We start from the raw sequence: 23,385 nt of genomic DNA on the forward strand, positions 1-23,385 counted from the left end.
GGAGGAGGAGGAGGAGAGGAGGAGGAGGAGGAGAGCAGGAGGAGGAGAGGAAGAGGAGGAGGAGGAGAGGAGGAGGAGGAGGAGGGGAGGAAAAGAAAGCAAGTTCCCTAGTGGCAATCCCAGCACTCAGGCAAGGACTGCTGAAGGCCAGATGAGGCTATGATAGCGAGATCTAGTGGACAGATGTGGCCTGTTTAAAAGACAATTCGGAGCCTGAGACTTTAATCCGAGCACTCGGATGGTGTGAGATGCTGGCTAACTAAGTCACAGAGGAAAGGCTACTCTGACGGTTGGATGGGTGGCTCAGCTTCATCTGTAAATGTAAATTAGGCTTACGGAGGGCTAGGTACAAGCTAGCCCTCCAAATACACGCTAAGCGAAAGCGTTTCTTTGGGCTGTAACGTGGAATGGAAGTCTGATGTTTTTGGTTTGTTTTGTTAACTTTTTAAAGACCTTTCTCTGGCTGTGGCCTGCTGCTATGTAGATCAGGCTGGTCTGAAACTCAGAGATCTGCCGGGCCCTGGCCCTGAGCACAGGATTAAAGGGACAGCACCACCCCTGACAAGAGCGGAGCCTCTCAGTGAGGTCTGTGAAGTCAGGCGGCCCTCAGGAAGCAGGTGTGTGGTCACAGAGCAGGACCAAGGCAGGGACCCTGAGTCACAACATTTCTCTGCCTTCCAGGTAAAACCCAGGGCCGCCCCCAGCCACCTCCACGAACTGATGTTGGCTGGAGACATCAGGGGTGTCTGAGCAGGGGTGCCTCCTGGAGTCTGACATCGGCCTCGCACCCCTGGGCGGCAGCTGTGCCACCCTGCACATAGAGAACAGCAGGCGGACCCCTCCACGCCCAGGGCTGGCTCCCCAGCCTCTCCCCATGCCCCAGTGCAGCCCTAAGACATTTCAGCACTTTCTGTCAGGTCCCCCACCGGTGTGACAGAGAGGCCTGCCCTCAGCCGTCAGTCTCCCTGCTGTCAGGGGCTCTCCTGGAACACACACACACACACACACACACACACGCTGCTCCTCGCCCAGTCTTCCTGACCCTTAAGGACTCATGTTCCTAGAGGTTTGGCACCGCAGAGGACCTTGTCTGCTTCCCTGGTTTAACAGGCAGTTTAACCCACACTTCTTCCTGGGTCAGCACGGTTCAACAAAGCCCACTCCTCGCGTCCAGGCCCTCATTCCCTGCCAGGATGACAGGCATTCCCTCGGCTTCCACTACCTTTCTTCGACTGATAGACGCTCCGTGTGGATTAGACGGAGGCGGTTCTAAGCATGCGGAGCTGAGGTACCCTCTGCTGTGGGCAGGGCTGCCCCATTTAACAGAAAGAGCCAGCGCAGAAGGATGGAAAGCTTGGCCGGAATCTCACAGGCTGTCAGAATTAGCAGTGGTTGCAGAAAGGGCTCTATTTTCTTTTATTTTAGGGCCAGAATCACACTGTGTAGCTCAGGCTAGCCTGGAACTTGTGGTCCTCTTGCTTCTTGCTCTTCTTCCTGAGTGTTGTGATCACAGGAGTGCACCACAAAACCTGGCTAGGAACAGTGTTCTTTTTTTGGCTGGTTTTGGTTTTTGTATTTGGGGGGGGGTTGTTGCTGTTTGTTTTTGTTTTTGAGACAGGGTTTCTCTGTATAGCCTCGGCTGTCCTCTGCCTCCCTGAGTGCTGGGATTGCAGATGTGTGCTCTGCACCCAGCTGGGACAGCACTCTTAACACTCAGTGTCAGACGCTCCCTTCATTGATGACCTTTCCTTCCACAGTTTCCTTCTTCTGCTTGTGGGTGGAGCCAGGCCAGAGGATGCTGGGCAAGCGCTTTGCCACTACAGAGCCTCCCAGTGTTAGGGTTTCAGGTGTGAGCCTTCACCCTGGCTTGTTTACACTTTATCTGATCTCTGGAGACAGTGTCTCTGTAGCCCGAGCTCCCTGGATCTTCTGGAGGAGCAGAAAGCAGCCCTGACCACTGAGCCACCTTCCCCGTGATGCTAGGAGCTGAACTTTGTGCCTGCGTCCCTTGACTACCCTCTTCTACAGTGGAAAACAACCATTCTGTTTCTGCAGCCCAAGCTTCACCGCACTCCACAGCTTTCTCGTCATTGTGTCATGATGCTGTTCCCCCCATTCCTCTCTGAGAGCCCTGACTCAGGACTCCCCTCAACCATCCCCCACGTCACATCCTTGAAACCTTCCATGTACAGCTTCCAAGGGCCATCGCTGAAGGCTCACTGGGCATTCCCAGCCAGTTTTCAGGGGTTTTCTTCTGAGTGGGAGACCTGGGTGGGTACCCCTGCCCGGGCAGCGGTTTTATCGTTGAGGTAAGCGACTGCTCAGGTGGGAACAGTCGTCCAACTGTCCCTACACCGAGCTTCCCCGGTGTCCGGCTTCCGGATACTCTGTCAGTGCTGCTGCCTGGATTTCTGCAACAACCCGAAAAGCAAAGAGGCCACTTCGTACTAGGGCAGCAGGAACCCTTGCCGCCACCTCGTCCAGCCGCTAGGGATGTCCATCTGAGCCTGCCTCTGCCTCCCTGCCTCTCATGCCAGTGACCCCGAGCTGGCCTCTCCCACCTCCACTTTGTCCAGCCCCCTCTCTTGTCCAAAGTCCCCAGGTGTTGCCCCCAAACAGACCAGTATGCAGTGTTCGGATTGTCTCCTCTGATGGAGGTGAAGGTTTGGGGGCTGGGCGAGACTACCCCATGCCAGGTGTCTCTACCGCCCGGGCTTGACAACTCTGACTCAGCTGTAGAAAGCTGAAGAGGGACTGGCTGCTCTTACCTCGGGACTGGCTGTCCTTACCTGGGAGGGCTGGCTTGGCTAGTCGACGCTGTCAGACCAGAGCTGTGTGTGGCCCACAGGCCACACGGGCAGAATATAGGGAGAGCCAGGGAGGAGGGACGGAAGGCCTAGGAAACAAGGGAGCTGGAGCTGAACTTTTCCTACCTTGTGGGTTCTTTCTTCCATTCCCTTTTCTTCCCTTTCAACCTCCTAACACTGGACTAAGAGAGAAAAAGGATGGAGAGGAAAGGAAAGGGATCTCTGAATAAAGCCAGGAGTTTGAAGCCAGTCGTGGCATTGCACGCTTTTAATCCCAGCACGCAGGGAGGCAGAGGCAGGCACATCGCTGTGAGTTCCAAGGCCAGCCTGGTGTACAAAGTGAGTCCAGGACAGAGAAACCCTGTCTCAGGGGCTGGAAAGGGGGTGACGTTATCGTATTGTTAGACTACTTCCTGCTGACTAGGGGTGTCATGAACTTAACAAAGTGCAGCCAACAAAAAACCAACAAGCCCCCCCCCCCACACTGGGGCTCTAGCATTTAAGTACCCTCTGAAAAAAAAGCCCAGAATTCCAAACATCACATCACACAGTCGCAGAAACTATCTGCAGGTGGCAAAATCACAGCTCTGCAATAGCAGGAGGCAAATCGGTCCAGCTGCTGAGGAGCAGACCACATCCCACCCCTGGGATTAAAACAAAATCGTATTCTTATATTTCTGTGTGTGTGTTTAAGAAACCAAAATTCCAGAACCGTCACTCCAGGGAGCCTTGCTCTCTGACTTCCAGGGCTAGTGCCCCTTCCTAGCCCGGCTCCCAGGTTTCGCCACACGCCCCTTCCTTGCTGGCCTCCCTCCTCGGGCTCCCAGCATTAAGACTGTGGCGTGCCCTGCCACGGGCTTCTGTGCACGGCGGCTTGTGCCCAACTCCGCTACTCAGAAGGTGGAGGCCGGAGGACCGTGACGTCGAGGCCAGCACAGACTAGAGTGAGACCAAAGGCCAGACTAAACCCCAAAGCCCGGTGTCCGTTTGTCCCTACCCACACATGCCTGTGTGTGCACCCACCTCAGACTACAGGGCGACTTGCGAGGCGGCGGAGGGAGAGGGAGCACGCCTGTTGCTCCGCAGAGCTCTCGCGCTGGGCTGAGGCCTGAGCCTGCCCGCCTCACCTGAAAGTGCTGGTGACGTCAGAACAGTAGCACAAAGCACCTGGGAGTGCCTGAAATTTTTCAATTTATTATTTGTTCTGAGACAAATTTGCAGCTTTGGCTGTCCTGGAATTACCAGGCTGGCCTCAGACCCACCGACTGCCCACCTCCGCCGGGATTAAAGGTGTGTGCCACCAGGCGGGGCCAAAAGCTTTCAGTCAGTACAGCGTGGGCCGCACGCACCTTAATTCCAGCTCTTGAAAGGTAGAGGCAGGAGGATCAAGAATTCAAGGTCAGCCAGGCACGGTGGCACAAGTCTTTACTCTATCTCAGAGGCAGAGGCAGGGCAGGTGGATCTCTGGGAGTCTGAGGCCAGCCCGGTCTTGAAAAACAAAACAAACGAACAAAGTTCAAGGTCTGCTGAGGACTGAGGCTACTTGAGGATGCTGAAGATTCCACACCTGCAGCCTGGAGCTCGTGCTGCGAGGCGCCCGGACCCTTGAAAGGAACCAGCACAGGTGGTCACAGGCTTGAGTCCCTTTTCACACCATGTGGCTTTAGTGTTCCAGCTTTGAAGGTGACAGCTGCTCCACCCAGCAGTCAGTCAGGTGAAGTGATGAGGTCAGACAGCCGACCAGGATGGTGGGGAGAGATAGGTTGCCATGCTGGGAAATCTGCACAAGAGCCCACCTTTGCCCTTCCTGCTGAAGCCTGGCACTGAGGCTTGGAGGTGGCACATGGCCAGACTGAGGGTACATGATGGCGGGGTACGTGGAAACCATTCTGAGGGTACATGATGACACTGTGGGAACCATTCTCAGGTCAGCCTACTTGGACACCTGCTTAAGGTTCTTGAAGAGGAGGAAGCCAAATCAGCGCCTGGATCCCGGTGCCACACAGAGGAGACCTGAGACCACAGGGACCGGAGGATTGCAGTGTCTGGGGACAGCAGAGCAGGGTGCTAGGCTGCTCAAAGGAAGAGGATCTCGGACAGAGCCTGATCTGGGGAGGGGAACGTGTCAGAGTCTAGCCTGGGAAAGAACCAGAAGTCCCGAACTATTGAGGAACAGGTATATTTGTTGCAGGTGGGCAACGGACAAGCCCAGCTCCAGGGGCGGGTGAGAGGGTCCGGGCCCTCAGAGCCCCCGTGAACACGGAGGGCAGGCAGGGCCAGGGAGAGGCTCAGGGCCTTGCACAACCACAGTGCCTGGGACTCGGACGCAGTCCTGGGGCTAGAGAGGACCAGGAGTTGCAGTAACCGTACTGGCAGCAGCCAGCCTCGTAATAGTGCTGTGCGTGGAAGGTGGGGAGGGACTGTGCCGTCTGCAGCCTGGCATGTGGAAGCAAACCTTCACGCCTGGAGAAGGGACAGCTCCAGCCCATCAGGAGCTTCCCACAGTCCCCAAACCTAACTTCCCAGCATTCACAGACCTGATTTTATCCCTGTGGAGAGGGATAATCCTCAGAAGAGGAAAAATCCCCACTTGTCTGCACACGCGTGCGCACACACTCCCCCCCCCCAACCCCCCCTCTCTTCCTTGTGTGGTCACACACCCCTCCCTCGTGCTGCAGAGAAGACCCAGTCCCCACCCTGCACTCTGCTCATGCCGGGAAATGGTGATCACCATGCCGGCGGGGTACTGCTGGCAGTGCCCTGTCTGAGCCGGAAACGCAGCCAGGGAAGGGTCTCTAAGAGGCACAGTGGCAGGTGTGGATGCTGGGAACCGGAGCTTGGCACACACAGGAACAAATGAGATGGAGTGCTCCCTTTCAGGTGCGGGCAGGAACCGGCTCTGCCCTTTCAGGACTCAGTTTCCCCCTTCCTCCCAGACCCTGGCCTTGCTGTTTCCCCCAGCAAAGCCCGGCAAGGCCAGCACACCTGCCGGCACACAGGCCTTCACCCAGAAATTCTGGGAGAGCAACTCCCACCCACCGGGCTCACCCTCTGACAGGCCGTGTGAGCACCTGCTGTGAGGACAGGGCTGCTTCCCGCCTGAGGCCGGAAGAACCTGGTCTTTGCGGAGGGCTAGTGACTGTCTCTGGCACCACCTGCTGTCCGCCTACACAACAGGGCTGGTCCCCATGGTGCTGGGGAGGTCTGCTGGAGGAAAGCCTCCCACTGCGCCGGCCTTCCCAGCCAGGGGCAGACGCCTCAGAGCAACAGTGGACGGTAGGGCTCTCGCCCTCTCTGCAGCTGTTTATGTAGGATTACGCTTCCTTTAACAGCAAAAGGGGTCCTTCTCCTGCAGCCCTACAGCACACACAGCCAAGCCCAGGGCAGCAGCCTCCGGGGCCTTCAGTCTGCTCACCCCCACGCAGCCTGGACGCTGCCCTGACATGCCCCAGACACGTCACCAAATCCACGAAGCACCAACTGTGCCTCTTCCACCCGAGGGAGGGCGGCGCGACGCCGAGGGCCCTGGAGTCCACACAACAGCCCCTTCCCTTCCTCAGCCTGCCCCGGCAGCAAGCACCAGCAGATGAGCTTGTGGCCTTTTCTTCCACTTTATTTCATGTTCCCACCACAATAACAATTCCTTTAATTTACACTAAAAACCAGACTTCCTCAGATGTCAGCGAGGAGACGGTGGCGCCGGGCAGAGGGAGAGGCAGGGCGGGATCAGCGAATCGTCTTGACGGGGCTCTTAAAGTTGCTGGCGGCCTGCAGCTGCAGCTGGTAGGCCATCGGGTGGATCTTGAAACCGTAGAGCCTGGGCGGGGGGTCGGAGCGGCAGGGTGAGCACTACTGGTGAGCATATTCTACCCCGCCAGGGGCCAGCACTCCCACCGCCACCCCGGCCTCCTCGGGAGTCCCCCAACCTCCCTGCTCCTGAAAACTGTCTCTCCTTGGTTTCTGTTGTTGTTGTTGTTTGTTTGTTTGTTTGGGAGGGATGGTTTCTCGAGACAGAATCCCTCTACATAACAGAGCCTCGGCCTCAAGCTCAGACATCCACCCGCCTCTGCCTTCCATGATATGCCACCATGCCCATCATAAAAATGTGCTCTAAGCCGGCTGTGGTGGCGCACAGCCTTAGTTCCAGGGCTCAGAGAAGCAAGGCAGGCAGATCGCTGTGAGTTTGAGGCCAGCCTGGTCTACAAAGCAAGTCCAGGACAGTTAATGCTACACAGAGAAACCGTCTTGAAAAACAAACAAACAAACAAACAAACAAAAAAACCCAAAATACCCTAAACATCCACTAAAATTCAAATTCCAGGCCAAATTCCAGGTAAATAGTCTCATTTACAGCTTAAAACCAACTCAGCCATCGAAGACCTTGTTAAATGCTCCCCACCCCATCCCTGACACACACATCAAACCAACCAAACAACAACCCAAACTGAGAGTACAGTCAGGAAGAGTAGGAGCTTAGCAGGCATGAGGCCAGTTAAACCCAAATCACACTTGACTTTTTTTGCTATTGTTGTTATTTTGTCTCCCCCCCCCCCCAGAGCTGAGGACCGAACCCAGGGCCTTGCGCTTGCAAGCGCTCTACCACTGAGCTAAATCCCAACCCCTCAAACCACACTTGAAACTTCACATTTAAGGAGTACAGATTAGTACCTGTACAAAATGGAATCCTTCCTGGCATACAGTAAAAATAAGATACCACGATGGTAAGTCATGCTGAACCACAGAACCGGAAACTTTTGGGAAAAGGCTGAACAACCAACATGGCCACAGCAACAGCCTCTGTTTAAAGAGTCAAGTGCCATGCACTTAAAAATATTGCTAGAGGTCTGGAAAGATGGCTCAGAGGTTAAGGGCACTCACTGTCTGTTCTTCCAAGGTCCTAAGTTCAATTCCCAGCAACCACATGGTGGCTCACAACCATCTACAGTGAGCTGGTGCCCCCTTCTGGCATGCAGGTGTACATGCAGATGGAGTATTAAATGCATAATAAAAATCTTGCAGAGGCAGGTGGATCTCTCTGAGTTTGAGGACAGTCAGAGCTGTCACACACAGAAACCCTGTCTTGAGAAACCAACCAACCAACCACAGAGGTAGACGGATAGATGAAGGATAAGAGGACGGAGGCATGAGCAAGGAAGCCACTTCCCCAGCCACTCCACAGGAGGAAGTGCTGCCTTTGGGACAGGCAGGCCTCGACAAAGGACTGCGCCTGTTCTTCAGTTCTCTCTAGACCCCGGATCGCTCTCTGACCTTCTGAGACTCTTTGCTCCCCACCTGGGCACAAACTGGTTGGCGGGCCGCTTGGGCCGGTACTCCGGGTGCACCATGAAGAGCATGTGGGGGAAGCCGGTGCCGAAGTAGGCGCCGTCTGTGTGGTGGTGCCGCGACGACTTGGGCGTGTACACGTCCATGCACTTGGGGCAGTAGAGCTTCACCATGGCCTCGCCCGGGATGTCGGATAGGCCTGGGGGCAGACAGCAGGGCCCGTGGCACAGCGTCCCCCCCACCCCAGGACTCGGGCACCAACTAGGTTAGCCCAGCCGCTCGGAGGACTGCCTCAGAGCCGCCCGCGCCCCCCTCAGCACTCACCGATGGGAAGCATCGGCTGGTTCTCACAGTACACTCGCGGACAGTAGCCAAAGTCCCCCTGCTGATACTTCTCCAACTGTACAAGATGGAAAGACTGGTGAGTGTGAAGAGGCAATTCCTTTTCGTTCACTCACTCCACCATCCCCCATGCCTCCCATCTCTGACTAGAAGCCCCTTCTCTGTCAAGATGCCCTCAGATTCCTCAACTGCCTTCTCTTGAGCCAGGCAGGCGGCAAAGCGTGACAGCCATTTCTATCTGTTCCCCGAAAACTCCTTCCTATTCATGCTTTCATCTCCCTCCCTAAAACACCACTTCAGTGGGGGTTCGACTCTCAGCCCGGCTCGGGGCTTCTGGCAGACTCCCTGGCAGGCGTGAAGCGTGTCACTTCTGACTCGTGCACCTGTTTCCCTTCCTGCCTCCCGAGCGGCAGGAGCAGAGACTCACCATCTGGGCGATGCCTCGGTTGGTGAGGATGTATCGGGCGTGGATCAACCCATAAAGCATCTCAGCGGCCTGTTCAATCAGGTCACTCTGGTTGGGGTTGTCTTCCAGCTCTTCATCTGAAAGGTGGGGTGGCCATTTGCTTCGCTTTCCTAGGCAACCCCACCTCACCCCAAGGTGGCGCCTATGCTTTATCTAGCACCTGTTTCTTATCCATACATCTGACCCAGAAACCTGGGCTTCTAACTCTTCCACACACCCAAGGCCACTCACACTGCTTCCTCTCCACACCTCTGCAGTCTCTGCCTGCTTCTCTGCTTTCAGGCTACGTAAACGCAAACACACAATTGCAGAGGGTGGCACTGCAGACCAGCAAGGGGAAGGAGGCAGCACACAGAACTGTCCTATGAACTAGAGCTGAGCTACTCTCAGAGAGCATGGAGCCCAGGCAAGGGTCAGGAAGGGAACGAGACGAGGAAGAAGCCAAGCACTGCTGCACGTGCCACAGCTCCCCCACCCAAAGGCCACGGCAGGAAGGACAGGTGGAACAGTCCAGTTTGGGTGGTGCATGGAGGGGAAGAGGAGGGGGTACACACAGAAGCAAGCACGGAAGGATCTGGGGATAGGAGAGCTGGAGAATCAAAAGGAAATTTAGAAACTCAAGAAACAAGCCTGGCAGTAGTGGTGCACGCCTTTGATCTTAACACTCAGGGGAGGGAAAGAGGCAAGTGGATCTCTGGGAGTTGGGAGCCAGCCTGAACTACACAGTGAGTTCTAGGTCACACACAGAAACCCTGTCTTGAAAAACCAGTTGGGCACAGTGGCACATGCTTGTAATTCTACCACTCTGGGAGGCAGAGGGAGGCAGGTCTCTTTGAATTTGAGGCCAGCCTGGCCAAAGTGAGTCCAGGACAGCCAGGGCTACACAGAGAAACCTTGTCTCAAAAAAACAAAAACTAAAAAAAAAAAGAAATTCAAGAAGTGAGCAGAGACCAAAACAAAGTACACGTCTTCTCACCAACTCCACACTCAGCGGCAAACCTAGGGGCACATTACCAGGCTCCAAACACGCATGTGCACATATTCTCACCACCCCACACTCAGCCGAAACCCTAGCGGCACATTACCAGGCTCCAGGTCCAAGATCATGTCTAGAGCTTGTCGGTAGTGAGGCACCTGCTCATTCAGGCCAGTGAGATTAAACTTGTCCTGGATGTAGTCTTCGTCCACCTACGGGGACAGGGAAGTCTAGGGGTTGAACTGGTACAGGAATCCCCATCTTTCACGGGGGGTCAAGAGCTGCCCTGTCCTCAGCCAGCGTGTCTGCTCCTCTGGCTCCCTGTCCCTAGTCCTGGAGGGGGTCTCTCTTAAAAACTGCAGCTCTTTTCATCTGAGGCTAACCAGCTGCGGCACTTCTGTCCCTCCTCTCTGGGAACTGGATTTGCCATCTCCCGGGGAACAGTGGACTCTCTGAGCTGAAGATCTGGAAATTATGAAGGCTAAGCAGTTTAGTTTCTGAAAGGCATTTACAGTTTTCCATGTTAACACGCAGGGCTTTGGACAGTACAGAACTTTTAACATGAAACATCTTCCTAACAGTCACCAGCAGAGATACCTGTTAGCCATGCATACTGATAAACCCTTGTAAGCCCAGCACTCAGGAGGAAACGGAGGGAGTAGGATTGCCAGGAGTAGTTCAAGGCCAGTCTAGACTGCACAGGGAACTCCATCGCAGTCTGATCTCAAACATAAAATAAAACATCGGGGACAAGTGGAGGTGGCCAACAGGGAAGCTAAAACTCACCTCACAGAAGAATTCATTACCACGGAGCCCACAGAACCAGGAAATCCAGGACACCTCCTCAGAGCTACTCATCTTTACGTCTGATGAAGAAGAGCATAAGTAAGCGGAGACCAGGCTGTTTCTGGTCTCTTCCCTGACCCCACACGTTCTCTCCAACCACGGAGGCTTAAAGGATCCCCGCTTCTGAGGCACCCCTCTCCAAGCTTCCCTTCTTCACCCCAGCCCCCTCTCGGCGTGGTGAGAATGAGTGGCACCACTTTCCAGGAAAATGACAGGTCCCGATCCACTAGCGTTAGCCCAGTTCCTGGCGATCCTGAAGGCCAGGCCCCTCTCACCCCCGCGTCAGCTGCGACAGGGCCGTCGGCTCCGGCTCCCCACCACCGCAGGTGCCCGCACGCTCCTGGCGCCCGTCCCGAGCCTTCCGAAGTTCATCCTCCCCAACAGAACCGGCCTCTCCCGCCCTCGCGGGGCTGGCGAGAGCACCGCACTCCTGCGCGATTCACGACCGTCCCGTCCCCACCAGCCGCCTCCTCTCTTCAGCCCAACCTCCTCGGGCTACCGACCCGGTCACTTCCTCGCCCCCACATCTAGGAGCACAGACCCGAGCGCCGCGCCCAGAGCACGGGCGCCTCGGCGCAGAGACAACCCCAGACTCACCGGCCGGATGGGGACTGGGACTGGGACGGGGAAGGGGAGTTGTACTTCGAAGGAACGGCAGCTACCGCTACAGCGCAGGAAGCCGACCCGGCCGCGGCAGGCGAAGTGGGGAGGGGGAAAGTGGAAATTAGTGAGGAGGGAGGGAAATAGGGCAATGCGCAGGCGTTAAGAACCGCCCCCTACCTCGGTGGACGTCGGGAGATGGAGTCCCATCAGAGCAGAGACACTGACAAACTGAGGGGAAGATGAACTACCAATCCCAGGAGACCCCGCGCACGACTCTGGGGTCGCGAAGCCATAGAGGCAGCCTCCCGGGGGCGGGGCGAACGGAGGAACCACCGGAAGCGGAAGCCGAGTACAGCGTCTTCCTGACCAGGAAGCCTGGGAAATATAGTCTAATGCTCGTCAGGCTCAGCGGGCTGCCGGGTGGCGTCGGCGGTCCTTCTCGTCCCTGCTGTGCTCTCTCGTCGCTCCGCTTCGGTCTTCCCTGCCGCCCCGGGGACTGACCCCGTCCCAGGCCAACCCACTGGACCCCGGTCCTCCTGTCAGGCCCGCAGCAGAGTTCGCTCGGGCTCAGGCAGGCGTAGAGGCGTGGCTCGGTGGTGAGGAACTGAAGTCGGGTGTGCCTGGGCTGCGCTGGGCTGCCCTGCGCGCTAACCTGAGGTGGCGCCAACCATTCTGCCTCTCGCCTCTTTGTACTTGTCCATTTCCTCAGGGCTTGAGTGGGGCGCTCTGCTGCGGGCCCTAAGTGTGTTCTCCGAGACCTGCTCAGGGTAGTGGAGAGGGGCACCGTGCTGTTATTTCATCTCCCAGCTCCTCAGCATGCCACAGTCTCCCTTTGTGGCCCGGGGCCTTTCCTAACGCAGAGCGTGGCCTCCCCAGCCCCGGGAAAGGAGCTTGCAGCGGGAGGCACCACGTCTACGGTGGCGAAGGGCATTGTGGGGGCGTTATGTAAAAGCAAGACCCCAACCAGCAGGTCACCCGGTTCCTCACGCTGTCCGGGCACGCGAAGCTTTATGTGGATTCTTGGGAAGGTTCCAGCGCGGGAAACTGAAGCTTGTGGGGTTTTGGTGGTGGTGGTGGTGTTGCTGCTGCTGCTGCTGCTGCTGCTGCTGAGCATGCGTCCTTATGGCTATTTGGTTGTGTCAACTCTTACAGGTTACAAGAGCGCCATTTTGTGGTACGGAAGTGACAGTGCGACACCTTCCCCTCCCCCCCAAAACCTCTCGGAATAATGTCATACCTGTTTTTCATCTGGGAAAAGGAGACCCCTAATTAAGATCGAGCAAGATCTGAAAGGTGGCGCTGATATTTCCTAACGGTATGTGTTACAGGATGGAAAAATGTTTTTGGAGAGTGCCTGCTGTTTTTGTCTGTAGGGAGGTGGGCGTGTAACGCAGGACCCCTAGACAGCTGTCTGGTAGAATACTGTTTCTCTCTCTCCTATATAGGAGAGAGTACCCAGCCTCCCAAATTTGAGGCAGGCATTCCACACAGCCGTATCTAGGGTGCCCTCATGAACTTCTGTTAACATCGAGGTCTGGTATTCAGGGTTCTGCAGAATCTTAGGTTGTGAGGTCGGTTTTGGGGTGGGAGGCCTGTGTTCGTTCTAGGCTGCTTTCTCACCCCAGCAGGCCCCTGGAGGTGGTGCTGGTCATCACCACAGTGGCTGCCTGAAAGCTTGGGCTGCTTGCCATGTCCTTTCCTTGCCCAGTCTTCATTTCCTCCGTCTCCCCAAAGCCATGTCCAGATCCTCCCTCATCACGTTTACTCCAGCCACTGGCAACAGCGACCTCTGGAAGGATGGGCAGCGCCAGTCACAGTGTGAGAAGCCAGAGCCTGCCCTGGACGGGGCTGCAGCCCGGGCTTTCTATGAGGCGCTGATTACAGAGGAGACGAGCACTTCCTGTAAGCCCCAGAGGCCTGAACCTGTCAGGGAGAGGACGAGGAAGAGGAGAAGGGTGACAGCAGGCGTCTCGAGACCAGGAGGACCCCTTGAGGATGAAGACAAGAGGACGCAGTGCATCCTGCTGGCAGCCCAGAATGGGGATCTGACAGAACTCCGACGGCTGCTGGAGCCCCGGGAGGCAGGGGGAGCTGGCGGGAACATCAATGCCCGCGATGCCTTCTGGTGGACACCCTTGATGTGTGCTGCCCGAGCGGGCCAGGGGGCTGCTGTGCGCTACCTTCTGGGCCGCGGGGCTGCCTGGGTAGGGGTGTGTGAGCTGGGAGGCAGAGATGCTGCTCAGCTGGCTGAAGAGGCAGGCTTCCCTGAGGTGGCTCGCATGGTCAGAGAGAGTCACGGAGAGACAAGGAGCTCCGAGAGCCCGAACCGGTGAGGAGGGAGCCTTAGCTCATACCGTCTTCATTGTATTCTGCCCACCGTTCCTCAGAGCGGGAGGCCCACCTAACAGTCTTCAGATAGTCCCTTCTGGACAAGTGGAGAGGGGCTGGTGTAGCGTGGTGGCAGAGTACTTGCCTCAAACCAGGAAGGCCCTGGGGTCCTCGTAGTCTCGCCTCGTCCCTGTGACCTGTCTTTTTCCGCAGGCCTCCCCGTTCCGCCCAGTTCTGTGAGGACTGCGGCGCCCACTTTGAGGACGCTAACCACCGAACATCTACAGCTCACCTGCTCTCCTTGTCAAGGGGTCCCCAGCCCTCCAGCCTTGCCCTTGGAGTGCCCACCTCCAGCCCTGGCTTCAGGCTGCTGCTGAGGGGTGGCTGGGAACCAGGGATGGGGCTAGGACCCCGGGGCGAAGGCCGTGCCAATCCTATTCCCACTGTCCTCAAGAGGGACCAGGAAGGGTTGGGCTACAGATGCACGCCCCAGCCACGAGTCACACACTTCCCGGCCGGGGACACCCGCGCGGTGTCCGGGAGAGAGAGGGTGCCTCGTGTCGCCACGCTGAGTCAGAGGGAGAACAGAAAGAGAGCAGAGAAGGACAGAGCCTGGGAGCGAGACCTGAGACTCTATATGAACCTTGACTTCTGACTGGGCAGCCTGGCCCTGGCCTGTCTCCGCTGCACTTAGACCACTTGGACCTCCAGACCCTCCGGCCTTGGCTGTTGGGCTGTGCTCTTAGAGAAAAGGCTGAGAGTTAAGAGATGAATAAACGTCCCTCACTGTGGCTTCTTTACTGTCCTACATGATGTAGCAGGGAACTGGAGCAGACCTGAGAGTCACATGAACTCTCACCTGAGCCAAAAGGACAAGCTGCAGGTGACACAGAATTCCAGCCCTGCTGGCTGCATTCTTCCTGCTCATTCAGCCCCCCCCCGCCCGGAATTGCCCCAGCTCTGCAATACACTCCTCTTCTGGGTCTCTTGGCCATTCCAGCCAGTTCAGTGATGTGTGTCTTAAAGTAAGTTTGCTATGTGCTGAAAACAGACACCACGAACCCTTAAGTTCTGAACTGTGTGAGGAGGCCAGCTGTGGTTACATGTAACACCTGTGAGAGGGATGTCAAAACTCACCAGAAAGCCCGGCTGATTGGCCAGGGTGACCTAACGTCATCCAGCCTGTGTGCCATTTTAGCTGGCACCAGAGTTCCTGCCTCCCAAATACGAAGTTTAAGATGATTTCCTTTTTCTGCTTTGAGACACAGTTTCTCGCTATGTAGACCAGGCTGGCCTCAAACTCAGAGACCCGACTGCCTCTGGAGCACTAAGACTTAAGGCGTGTGCACCATCACACTGGGTTTTGTTGCAGTAAGGGGGATGTAGCCCGGGGCTCCGTGTCTCCGAGTTGCATCCTAGTCCTAAGACTATTTCACGCCCTGAGAACCAGGCAGCATGTTCTGTTTTTGTACATTTCCCTTTCCTCCTTGGCACCTCCACCCCTGAGGATGCTCGTGCGGAGTGCTAGGAACACGAAAGCTTTCAAGTTTCTATCTGGAAGGGCAAAGGGCTGCTGCTTCAGTCGGTGGCTCCTGTCCTTTACCTTTTTGGACCAGAATTACACCCAGTCTTAGGTGAGAAGCGATGGGGAGTGCAGAGCTGCAGGGCAGCCAGGAGCCGGCATTGCGAAAGCAGCAGCTCAGAGCCAGCCTGGGCCAGGCCTAGCCAGGCCTTTCCTGAGCTACGCGGATAGGAAGGCTGTCTCTAAAAACAAAGCCGGGCGGTGGTGGCAAACGCTTTAATCCCAGCCAAGGAGGCAAGAGGCTTTCAGAGTTCGTGGCCAGCCTGGTCTAGCAGGGCTGGTTCCAGGACAGCCAAGGCTACACAGAGAAACCCTGTCTCAAAAACCGAAAGAAAGAGACCCAAAATAAAGACCAAGGGCTGATACTGGCGAATCAGAGTCCGAGGTGGAAGGCCCTGGATGGGGAAGCCCAGCATCGGGCTTGAATTCAGGTTCTGGCCTTGGTGGTCCTCTCTCCACGCCTGCGCTAGTGGAGTGCGGAGGCTGCGGGGGAGGTCGTTCCGTCGGTCCGCCTCACGAGGTGCGGGGCTCCGCCCCCGCCGGTTCCTCGCGCCCGGTACAGCTGCTTCCGGGCTCCAGGGCTCCAGGAGGCCGCTCCCCGGACGCTGGGCCCCAGAGCTACCCGCCGTGCGGAACACCCGGCGCCTGGGTCCCCAGGTAGGCCGGCGCTGAGCCTCGCGACTGCGATCTCCAAGGACATCTCTGTTCTGACCTTGCGGAGGCCGCGTCTCAGCTGCGCCCTCACGGGACAGTGGGGCCACTTTGTGGAACGATCGCTTCCCAAGTTAAGGGATGCATGTAACGAACTGGAGTTGGCTGGACACTTCCATCGCGTCTTCCTCTCAACAGAGGCTTCCTGTTCTTTGAGCTCCCTTGGGCAGCAGCGCTTTAAGGCTCCTCAACTTTAGGACCGAAGGACCCTGGGCCACCTTCCTTCCTGCTTCGATGGAGCACCACCCCTCCCCTTTGTGGGACACCTCGGGGTGTGGCCTCGGTGAGTGAAAATCGGGGTGCCGACTGCTGGGGAAGAATTCTGAAAACACAGAACATTGTGGGGGTGACCCTGGCCTTGTGAGGCCCTTCACGTCTTTTAGTGTGGGGTGGCAAATGGATTTCTTTCCCCCTAAACTGACAAGGAAGCAGGCCATTTACCATACTTGGGGCTGCTGCGTGAGGCCTCTCTGAATTCCGAGGACGGTACCACCAAGCAGACACCTATTCTGAACCGCAACAGATTCTGGCTTCTGAGGCGATCCCGAGGGGCTTAAGCAGAGTCAGGAGGTGGTCGCAGATTCGGGGAGCTCATTCTACACTCAGTCATGTTCCTTCGACGGCTTGGTGGCTGGCTACCTCGACCTTGGGGCCGCAGGAAATCAACAAAGGTTGACTCGCCTGCCCCAGAACCCAGATGGGTGGACAGCTCCCCCGAGAATTCAGGGAGCGACTGGGACAGTGCCCCAGAGTCAATGGGAGATGTGGGGCCTCTGAAGAGCAAGGATTCAGGGACACAGAAGACCCCTAGGACCTCTTCAGAGTCCAGAAAGGATCAGCTGGGGAGCAAAAGAACGGATTCCCTCAGGCTCAGGCGGGACAAGACTGTCTCTAGCATTCAAGAGCCTGCAAGACTGGACACTGGAGGAGCCATTCCCAAACCAGAATGGGACCCTGTGGATTCAGGTGGCATGGAGAACCCTGAAATGTCCCCTCAAGGGAGACTAGACAGCGCTGGACCAGAAGCCCCACTGGAGAAAGCTGGTCGACGGCAGAAGCTGTTGCGTTGGCTGCGGGGCGAGCCAGGGGCCCCCTCACGTCACCTGCGGGACCCAGAGGAGTATCTGCAGATCTCTACCAACCTGACCCTGCACCTGCTGGAGCTCCTGGCCTCCGCCCTGCTGGCTCTGTGCTCCCGGCCCCTTCGAGCTGTCTTGGATGCTCTGGGCCTTCGAGGACCTGTGGGCCTCTGGCTGCACGGGCTGCTGTGTTTCCTGGCTGCCCTGCACGGGCTCCATGCTGTGCTGAGCCTGCTCACTGCCCACCCCCTGCACTTTGCCTGCCTCTTTGGCCTCTTGCAGGCCCTGGTGCTGGCTGTCAGCCTCCGAGAACCTGCCGAGGATGAGGAGGCCGCTGGCTGGGAGAGTGAGGGGCAGGGGAGGGAGACTGAGGAGCAGAGGGAAGGTCCAGGAAGGGTGCTGTGACTGGGTGAGGCAGGGGGCAAAGGGTGAAGATAGTGGTTTGGCCTTTAGGAGGAAGGTGGGGAAACCCGATTGTAAGCACAGTGACCTCAGGGATGGGGAGGGAGACTCAGGAGCACAAAGGCGCAGGGGCCCCTATTGTATAAGCGAAGGGCTGCTTACGGTGTCCAGCGATGGACAGTGGCATCACCCTGGAGTCACCAGCTATGGTTATTTCTTGCTTTTACATCTATCCACCAGTTCTTAAAATTTTCACCTCCACTTTTCAAAAGCAAAGACAAGAAAAGCGATGGTACAGAATGAAGGCCAGAGGGTCCTTTCCAACCCCAGGGGTGGACTAGGCCAGAAGCAGGACAGAGATCTCTGCACTAAGAGGTGACGGGAGATCCATGGCGTCTGTCCCTTGGGCTCAAGGACCAGAGCCATCTGGAAGAGAGTGGGGCTGTGAGGTAGGAGGAGCTGGGATTCTAGAAGGGGCTACAGGGGTTGTAACACTTGCCGGGAGGGTCTGATACTCCACGGGACCCAGAAGACATGGGTGGTGCGGGCCCTACTGGCCAGAGGACCAGCTCAGAAGGGCTGGCGGTTCTAACGGGCAGTGGAGGTTATCACAGCGCCTGCCATCTCCACTCGGCCTGTTTGCTCACTCAGCAATAAATGTGCCACACTAAATCCTAAATATACCAGTACAATGTGAGAGGTGCCGCTCAGTGTCCTTCCTGGTGCCAAACACCATGTGTGTGGGGGAATCGCTAGGTGGTGGAGGTTTCATTCTTCAGGAGGGAGAAACAACTTTGATGCCAACAGACAAAACCCAGACGATGAGGACTGGAAAATCATCTTTATTTTCCGTGAGCGGGGTGAGAGTCTCCAGCTCCCCCTCCAGGCTCAGCTCCCACCTCGGGTCTGGGTCACTCACTGGACAGCTGGCAGGCCTCTGTGGTGGGAGGAGGGAGAGAGGGAGAGGATGGGATGGAAGTCCAGGGAGTCATTCGGGGTAAGAGACGCCTCCTCTCTGGATCTGCGCCTCTCCTCCCTCTTGTCTAAAGCCACGCTTCTCAACCTGTGGGTCATGACCCCTCTGAGGGACCCTTTCACAAAAGTTGCATATCAGATGTTTACATTACAATTCATAAAAGCAGCAAAATTAACAGTTATGAGGTAGCAACAAAATACTTTTATGGTTGGGAGTTGCCGCAACGTGAGAAACTGTTAAAGGTCACAGTGTGAGGAAGCTTGAGACCACCGCTGTTGCAGACCCAGAAACCTATCTTTTTCCTCTTTTCATTTTAATTTCTGAGAGGCCGTCTTCAGAGCTGTGGCGATTCCTCTGCCTCTGCCGCGGAGTGCTGACATTACAAGTGTGTGCCAGCACTCCTGACCAAAAGCCTCTTGGAGACACCCAGAGCCCTGCTGGTCTCCACAAGTGACTCCACAGCTCTTAGCCAAGTCCTTCTGGTGGCATCATAGCCCAGAAAAATTAGTGGGGTCAGGGTACCTGTTCTGACGCCTGCCTCTGGCCCTGGCCTCTGCTGATGGTGCACAGAGCTCCTTACAATCTCCTCAGGAGACCTGGTCACCCCAGCCCTCTGCTGGGAGACTTCAACCCCTTACCTTGATTCCTGGGAGTCACTAAGAAGACTTTGAAGTCCAAGCAGGAGGTCAGAGACTGGAATTCCTCCACACACCTCTCTGAAGGGTGTGGCGATCGGTCTGGAAGGACAGGGAGCAGCCAGGGCAGTCAGTGCTCCTGCTTCTCACGGGCGCCCTCCCACTTCCCAAAAGACCTGTTCTGGGAGGGCGTTACAGGGCCCCAGCAGGCGAGGCTCTTCAGCCTTCCAGTTTCCTTGGGCACTTCCTGCCCTGTACCCCACTCACTGTAGAGGAGAAAGCGCTGGTAACCCTGGCCCGTCTCTTTCAGCATGATCCCTCCTGGACATGAGCTGGTGAAGAGGTCTGTTTTCATGTCAGGGCGGCCTGTCAGGATCAAGAGAGGATCATGGAGACAGATGCATAACCAAGCAGTCATCCCAGGAAGTGATCCCAGGAGGCTGAGGCAGGAGGGTTTTACATTCAGCAGCCATCAGGCACCCCAATGAAACCCTGTCTCAAAAACAAAAAGCTTAGAAAGGGCCTGGGAATCCAGTTCAGGGGTGACATGTTTCTCTGGCATTCGAGAGGCCCCAGGCTCAGCCCTCAATTCTGAGGGGGAACAGCTCAGGGAAAGCAGGGAAGGGAGGGACTGTGGGAACCAACCTTCAGTTCTGAGTTCTGTGTTTCCTTGCCCTTCAGTCAAGCGGTACATCCATTTCCGGGGCACACAGACCCCATTTTTCCTGCAGAGGTGGCGGGGCAAGGCAGAAAGATGGGGCGTCATTCCGACCACACAGCAGCCCTCGTTTACCCCATCTTACTCTTTCCCACACCCTTGCTCTTTGGGTCTCAAGCTGCCGAGAGATAGGTAGGCCCTGCCCTGCCTCCAGAAAGCGACCTGTAAAGCAGTCAACTTGAGTGGGCAAAGTGGGTGGGAGCCCAGCTCACGTGCGGACAGCAGCCCGAAGCTGGAGCTGCCTTGGGGCAGGGCCGGCGGCCATGTTGAAGACAATATTGTCCACCGAGTCAAACGTGGCCAGCTCTTCTTTGGTGGGGGCTGCTCCGGCAATAAAGTACCACAGGCCCAGGTGGGGCTCTGGGGACTGGAGCGGCAGGAAGGGAGAAAAAGGATGAGTTACGTATCGCTGCATCACAAAATCCACCCGAGACCCCATCACTCAGTGACCAAGGCGCAGGGTAGAGGCTTTGGCGGCCCTGCTCGTTTGTAACGAGGAGCCACCGGTGACTTTCACCTTTTGCCTTCCACACAACCTCTGCCTCCCTCCCTTCCCAGCATGCCTTCTGGTCATCCTGAGCTACCCACCCAAGACTTTCAGCTTCTACCGCAGACCCTCCCCGTGGGCCTCAGCCCGTACCTGCGTCTCGTCCACTCCCAGCGCTGTCAGGTGGCCATGCTCAGGGCACTGGTACGTGGAGTTAAAGAGAAGGCCGTAGAGGTAGAGCAGAGCTGCCCAAACTTGGTGGAACATCTCAGGAGGAGAGAGCTGGTGCTTGGGGTGAGGGGACGGCTGCCTTGGCTGATTTCTGCCGCCCACTCGGGTCCACTCTGCTTCCAGCCCCCTCGCCTCGACCCTTGACCCTTGAACCTGCTAATAAGTAACTCCAACCTTGTTTTCCAACCCAAGCCTGGATCAGCTACACTGTTGGGGCCTTCCTCACCCTCTTCAGATGCAACTACCCTACAGTAGACCCTGGCACGTCCAGGGGCTCTGAGGCCTTAGGAGGAGAGCTGAGCCCTGCAGTAGATGTCTTCCTGACTGTATCTGAGACGGGACTGTGCTGCGTTATGCAGCGCGCTGAAGTTACTGGATTAGGTCTTTCATTCATTCACCTGGCAAATATTGGGATTTCAGTTGTTTGCCAGGAACTAGCTAATCCTGGGGGACTTTTTTTTTTTTTTTTTTAAATGGAAAAACAGCTTTACAAACAACCCATTGCATTACAAGCTGATAAGTGTTAGAACAGGCACCAGCCAGTTGGGGTGAGGTGGATTTCTTTTTTTTTTTGGTTTAGTACAGGGTTTCACTGTGTAGCTCTGGTTGTCCTGAAATTCACTATGTAAACCAGGCTGAACTCGAACTCACAGAGATCTGCCTGTCTTTACCTTCCGAGTGCTGGGATTAAAGGCGTGCTCAGCTTCGCCATGCTGGATTCCTCTTTTGAGCTCACAGTAGGGAGCAGTAAGAACACACCACGGAAAAGCTCACCGACACGTGGACTCAGTCACGTGTTTACTCAGACTTCAATAATAGTGAAGACATTCTTGGTTGTCCTGTACTTACTTGTAGACCAGGCTGGCCTCGAACTCACAGAGATCTGCCTGCCTTTGCCCCCAGAGTGCTGGGATCACAGGTGTGCGCCACTGTGCCCAGCTCACTAGTGAGGACATTCTATTAGACATTAATGGTTAAAAAGTGTTGCCCACAGGCTGAAATCCTAACTTGACTGTTGGATGTGGGAACTTGTCGACTTGGTAGTTTTTTTTCTCCTGATGCTGAGGATCAAACCCAGAGCCTCATGCAGGACAGGCAGGCTCAGTGGCAGCAGTGACCCGCACTCCCAGGCTCCTGGGACACTTGATTTAACTGCTCTCTCTCTCTTTTTTTCCATCTGTGGAATGTGCAACTCTATCTATTTATTATGTATACAGTGCTCTGCCTGCATGTCCACCTGCACAGCAGAGGAGGGCACCAGATCTCACCCTTAGATGGCTGGGAGCCACCATGTGGGTGCTGGGAATTGAACTCAGGACTTTTGGCAGAGCAGCCAGTGCTCTTAACCTCTGAGCCGTCTCTCCAGCCCCACGTGCAACTTTTTAGTTTTAGAGGAGTAAATGAGATCACATGAACACCAAGTCAGAAATAAATATCCCCTTATCTGCAAAGCGCACACTGCATTTGCTGGTAATAATTTTTAAATAATAGATTGTCAAGATCTGAGTGCAGTGTCAACAGTCGCTGCATGGTGCTTCGCGGAGCTGGCAATGCAGCGAGAGGCGGGGCTTGTTTACATGAATTCTGAGCTGGTGACTCCTGAGAAGCCAATGCCTGTGTCCTTTCCCGAGTGCCTGTCTCCCTGCCTTAAGGCCATGACTAAACATATATGAAAATAAGGGGGCTGGGGGGCTGGAGAGATGGCTCAAAGGTTAAGAGCACTGGCTGCTCTTAATAAAGGTCCTGAGTTCAATTCCCAGCAACCTCACGGGGTGGCTCACAACCACCATCTAAGATGAGATCTGGTGCCCTCTTCTGGCCTGCAGGCAGAACACTGTATGCATAATAAACAAATCTTTAAAAAAGAAAAACATATTAAGGGCTGGGGAGATGGCTCAGTGGTTAAGAGCACTGTCTGCTCTTCCAAGGGACCTGGGTTCAACTCCCAGCACCCACATGGCAGCTCACAACTGCCCATAAGCAGTTCCAGGTGGTCTGAGACCCTCACACCAATGCACATAAAATTATTAAAAAAATATAACTCCAAATTTTAAAAAACATATAAAAATAAACTCCACTTTCTTTCTTTTTTTTTTTTTTTTTTTCTTTTTTAGAAACAAGTCTCCTCAGAAGTGAGACTGGCTAGGGGCTTGTGATTTATTTAAAGGAATAATGGTGCAGATCTTCAGTCCTGGGAAACCGGAGGAATGACTGGCACTTGTGCCACCCTTGGCTACAATATTATCTTGCTTAGAAACAATCAGAAAAAGGATGATGACAGGCATGAATAATCTATTGTGGTAATGCTAGGATTGGGGGGGGGGGGAGGCAAGGAATCAAACCTAAGCCGTTGAAATTTTTATAATAACAAAGCTAAAATGTGGGTGTAGGGAATTGGCTCAGCATGTGAGGGTGCTAGATGCCAAGCCAAGCCTGAGGCCCTGACTCTGATCCCCGGTTCCCTACACGGTGGTAGGGATATTTCTCCCCTCATCTCCACATTGCGCTGGGGTAGGTGCATGATACCTCGCCCATCCCCCAAAAAAGTGTCTACAAAGAAGTGTTACGATATCGAATTCCAGCATAAGGAGGCAGAGGCAGGTGGAGTTCTGTGAGTTCCAGGAGAACCAGAGGTTCAAGGTGAAACCCTGTCTCAAAGCAAAACAAAAACAAAGCCGGGTGTGGTGGCGCAAGCCTTTAGTACCAGCACTCAGGGAGGCAGAGGGAGGAGGATCGCTGAGAGTTCAAGGCCAGCCTGTCTACAAACCGAGTCCAGAGAAACCCTGTCTCGAAAACCAAACCAAAATCACCTCCAAAACCCCTTACATATAGTCTGGCAGGGTGCCACACTTTAATCCCAGCCCTGGGTTATGGGGAACATTATGAGCTCCAGGCAATCCAGGACAGCACAGT

General features: G+C 55.6%; 5 protein-coding genes across 6 annotated transcripts in view; 3 read left to right on the plus strand and 2 right to left on the minus strand.

Annotated features, from left to right (window-relative positions):
- Positions 1–2,451, plus strand: part of Ly6g5c (lymphocyte antigen 6 family member G5C) — a 4,256-nt gene extending 1,805 nt beyond the window's left edge. The window contains exons 2-3 of the mRNA XM_055591972.1: positions 755–928; positions 2,326–2,451. Of these exons, the coding sequence (XP_055447947.1) occupies positions 755–928; positions 2,326–2,451 (300 nt within the window). The remainder of the gene's footprint in view (positions 1–754; positions 929–2,325) is intronic.
- Positions 2,452–6,401: 3,950 nt separating this feature from the next.
- Positions 6,402–11,519, minus strand: Csnk2b (casein kinase 2 beta). Its single transcript, XM_055591975.1, has 8 exons — positions 11,501–11,519; positions 11,318–11,384; positions 10,661–10,740; positions 9,984–10,086; positions 8,860–8,975; positions 8,415–8,490; positions 8,100–8,289; positions 6,402–6,624 (listed from the first exon to the last, which is right to left on the minus strand). Exons 3-8 carry the CDS (start codon positions 10,730–10,732, stop codon positions 6,534–6,536), a joined length of 648 nt encoding a protein of 215 aa, XP_055447950.1. The 5' UTR covers positions 10,733–10,740; positions 11,318–11,384; positions 11,501–11,519; the 3' UTR covers positions 6,402–6,533.
- Positions 11,520–11,632: 113 nt separating this feature from the next.
- On the plus strand, positions 11,633–14,442 carry Gpank1 (G-patch domain and ankyrin repeats 1). 2 transcript variants are annotated; one of them, XM_055591974.1, is made up of 4 exons: positions 11,633–11,980; positions 12,476–12,638; positions 13,058–13,652; positions 13,865–14,442. In XM_055591974.1, exons 3-4 carry the CDS (start codon positions 13,060–13,062, stop codon positions 14,304–14,306), a joined length of 1,035 nt encoding a protein of 344 aa, XP_055447949.1. In that variant the 5' UTR covers positions 11,633–11,980; positions 12,476–12,638; positions 13,058–13,059; the 3' UTR covers positions 14,307–14,442. The 2 variants fall into 2 exon arrangements, with proteins under 2 accessions (XP_055447949.1, XP_055447948.1); XM_055591973.1 differs by having other exon boundaries at positions 11,633–11,919.
- A 1,345-nt stretch (positions 14,443–15,787) lies between these two features.
- CUNH6orf47 (chromosome unknown C6orf47 homolog) lies at positions 15,788–18,122 on the plus strand. The gene has a single exon (XM_055591993.1). The coding sequence runs from the start codon at positions 16,553–16,555 to the stop codon at positions 17,426–17,428; it is 876 nt and encodes a 291-aa protein (XP_055447968.1). The 5' UTR covers positions 15,788–16,552; the 3' UTR covers positions 17,429–18,122.
- A 129-nt stretch (positions 18,123–18,251) lies between these two features.
- On the minus strand, positions 18,252–20,614 carry Apom (apolipoprotein M). The gene is made up of 6 exons (XM_055591994.1): positions 20,395–20,614; positions 19,967–20,121; positions 19,682–19,761; positions 19,304–19,402; positions 19,040–19,138; positions 18,252–18,362 (listed from the first exon to the last, which is right to left on the minus strand). The coding sequence occupies exons 1-6, from the start codon at positions 20,506–20,508 to the stop codon at positions 18,337–18,339; spliced, it is 573 nt and encodes a 190-aa protein (XP_055447969.1). The 5' UTR covers positions 20,509–20,614; the 3' UTR covers positions 18,252–18,336.
- Positions 20,615–23,385: the final 2,771 nt, after the last annotated feature.

Source organism: Psammomys obesus, unplaced genomic scaffold (assembly GCF_907164565.1).
Source record: "Psammomys obesus unplaced genomic scaffold, mPsaObe1.curated_primary_1811, whole genome shotgun sequence".
NCBI lineage: Eukaryota > Metazoa > Chordata > Mammalia > Rodentia > Muridae > Psammomys > Psammomys obesus.

What these genes read in the sequence shown, in the direction of transcription:
- Csnk2b (XM_055591975.1), bottom strand. Translation starts at nt 10,732, where the DNA reads ATGAGTAGCTCTGAGGAGGTGTCCTGGATTTCCTGGTTCTGTGGGCTC. An exon ending in GATCTTGGACCTGGAGCCTG is followed by an intron (nt 8,976 to 9,983) that starts GTAATGTGCCGC and finishes CCCACCTTTCAG; the next exon opens with ATGAAGAGCTGGAAGACAAC. An exon ending in CCAGCCGATGCTTCCCATCG is followed by an intron (nt 8,290 to 8,414) that starts GTGAGTGCTGAG and finishes GTCTGCCCCCAG; the next exon opens with GCCTATCCGACATCCCGGGC.
- Gpank1 (XM_055591974.1), top strand. Translation starts at nt 13,060, where the DNA reads ATGTCCAGATCCTCCCTCATCACGTTTACTCCAGCCACTGGCAACAGC. An exon ending in AGCTCCGAGAGCCCGAACCG is followed by an intron (nt 13,653 to 13,864) that starts GTGAGGAGGGAG and finishes CTTTTTCCGCAG; the next exon opens with GCCTCCCCGTTCCGCCCAGT.
- CUNH6orf47 (XM_055591993.1), top strand. Translation starts at nt 16,553, where the DNA reads ATGTTCCTTCGACGGCTTGGTGGCTGGCTACCTCGACCTTGGGGCCGC.
- Apom (XM_055591994.1), bottom strand. Translation starts at nt 20,508, where the DNA reads ATGTTCCACCAAGTTTGGGCAGCTCTGCTCTACCTCTACGGCCTTCTC. An exon ending in CCAGCGCTTTCTCCTCTACA is followed by an intron (nt 19,139 to 19,303) that starts GTGAGTGGGGTA and finishes CTGTCCTTCCAG; the next exon opens with ACCGATCGCCACACCCTTCA. An exon ending in AGTGACTCCCAGGAATCAAG is followed by an intron (nt 18,363 to 19,039) that starts GTAAGGGGTTGA and finishes CTCCCACCACAG; the next exon opens with AGGCCTGCCAGCTGTCCAGT.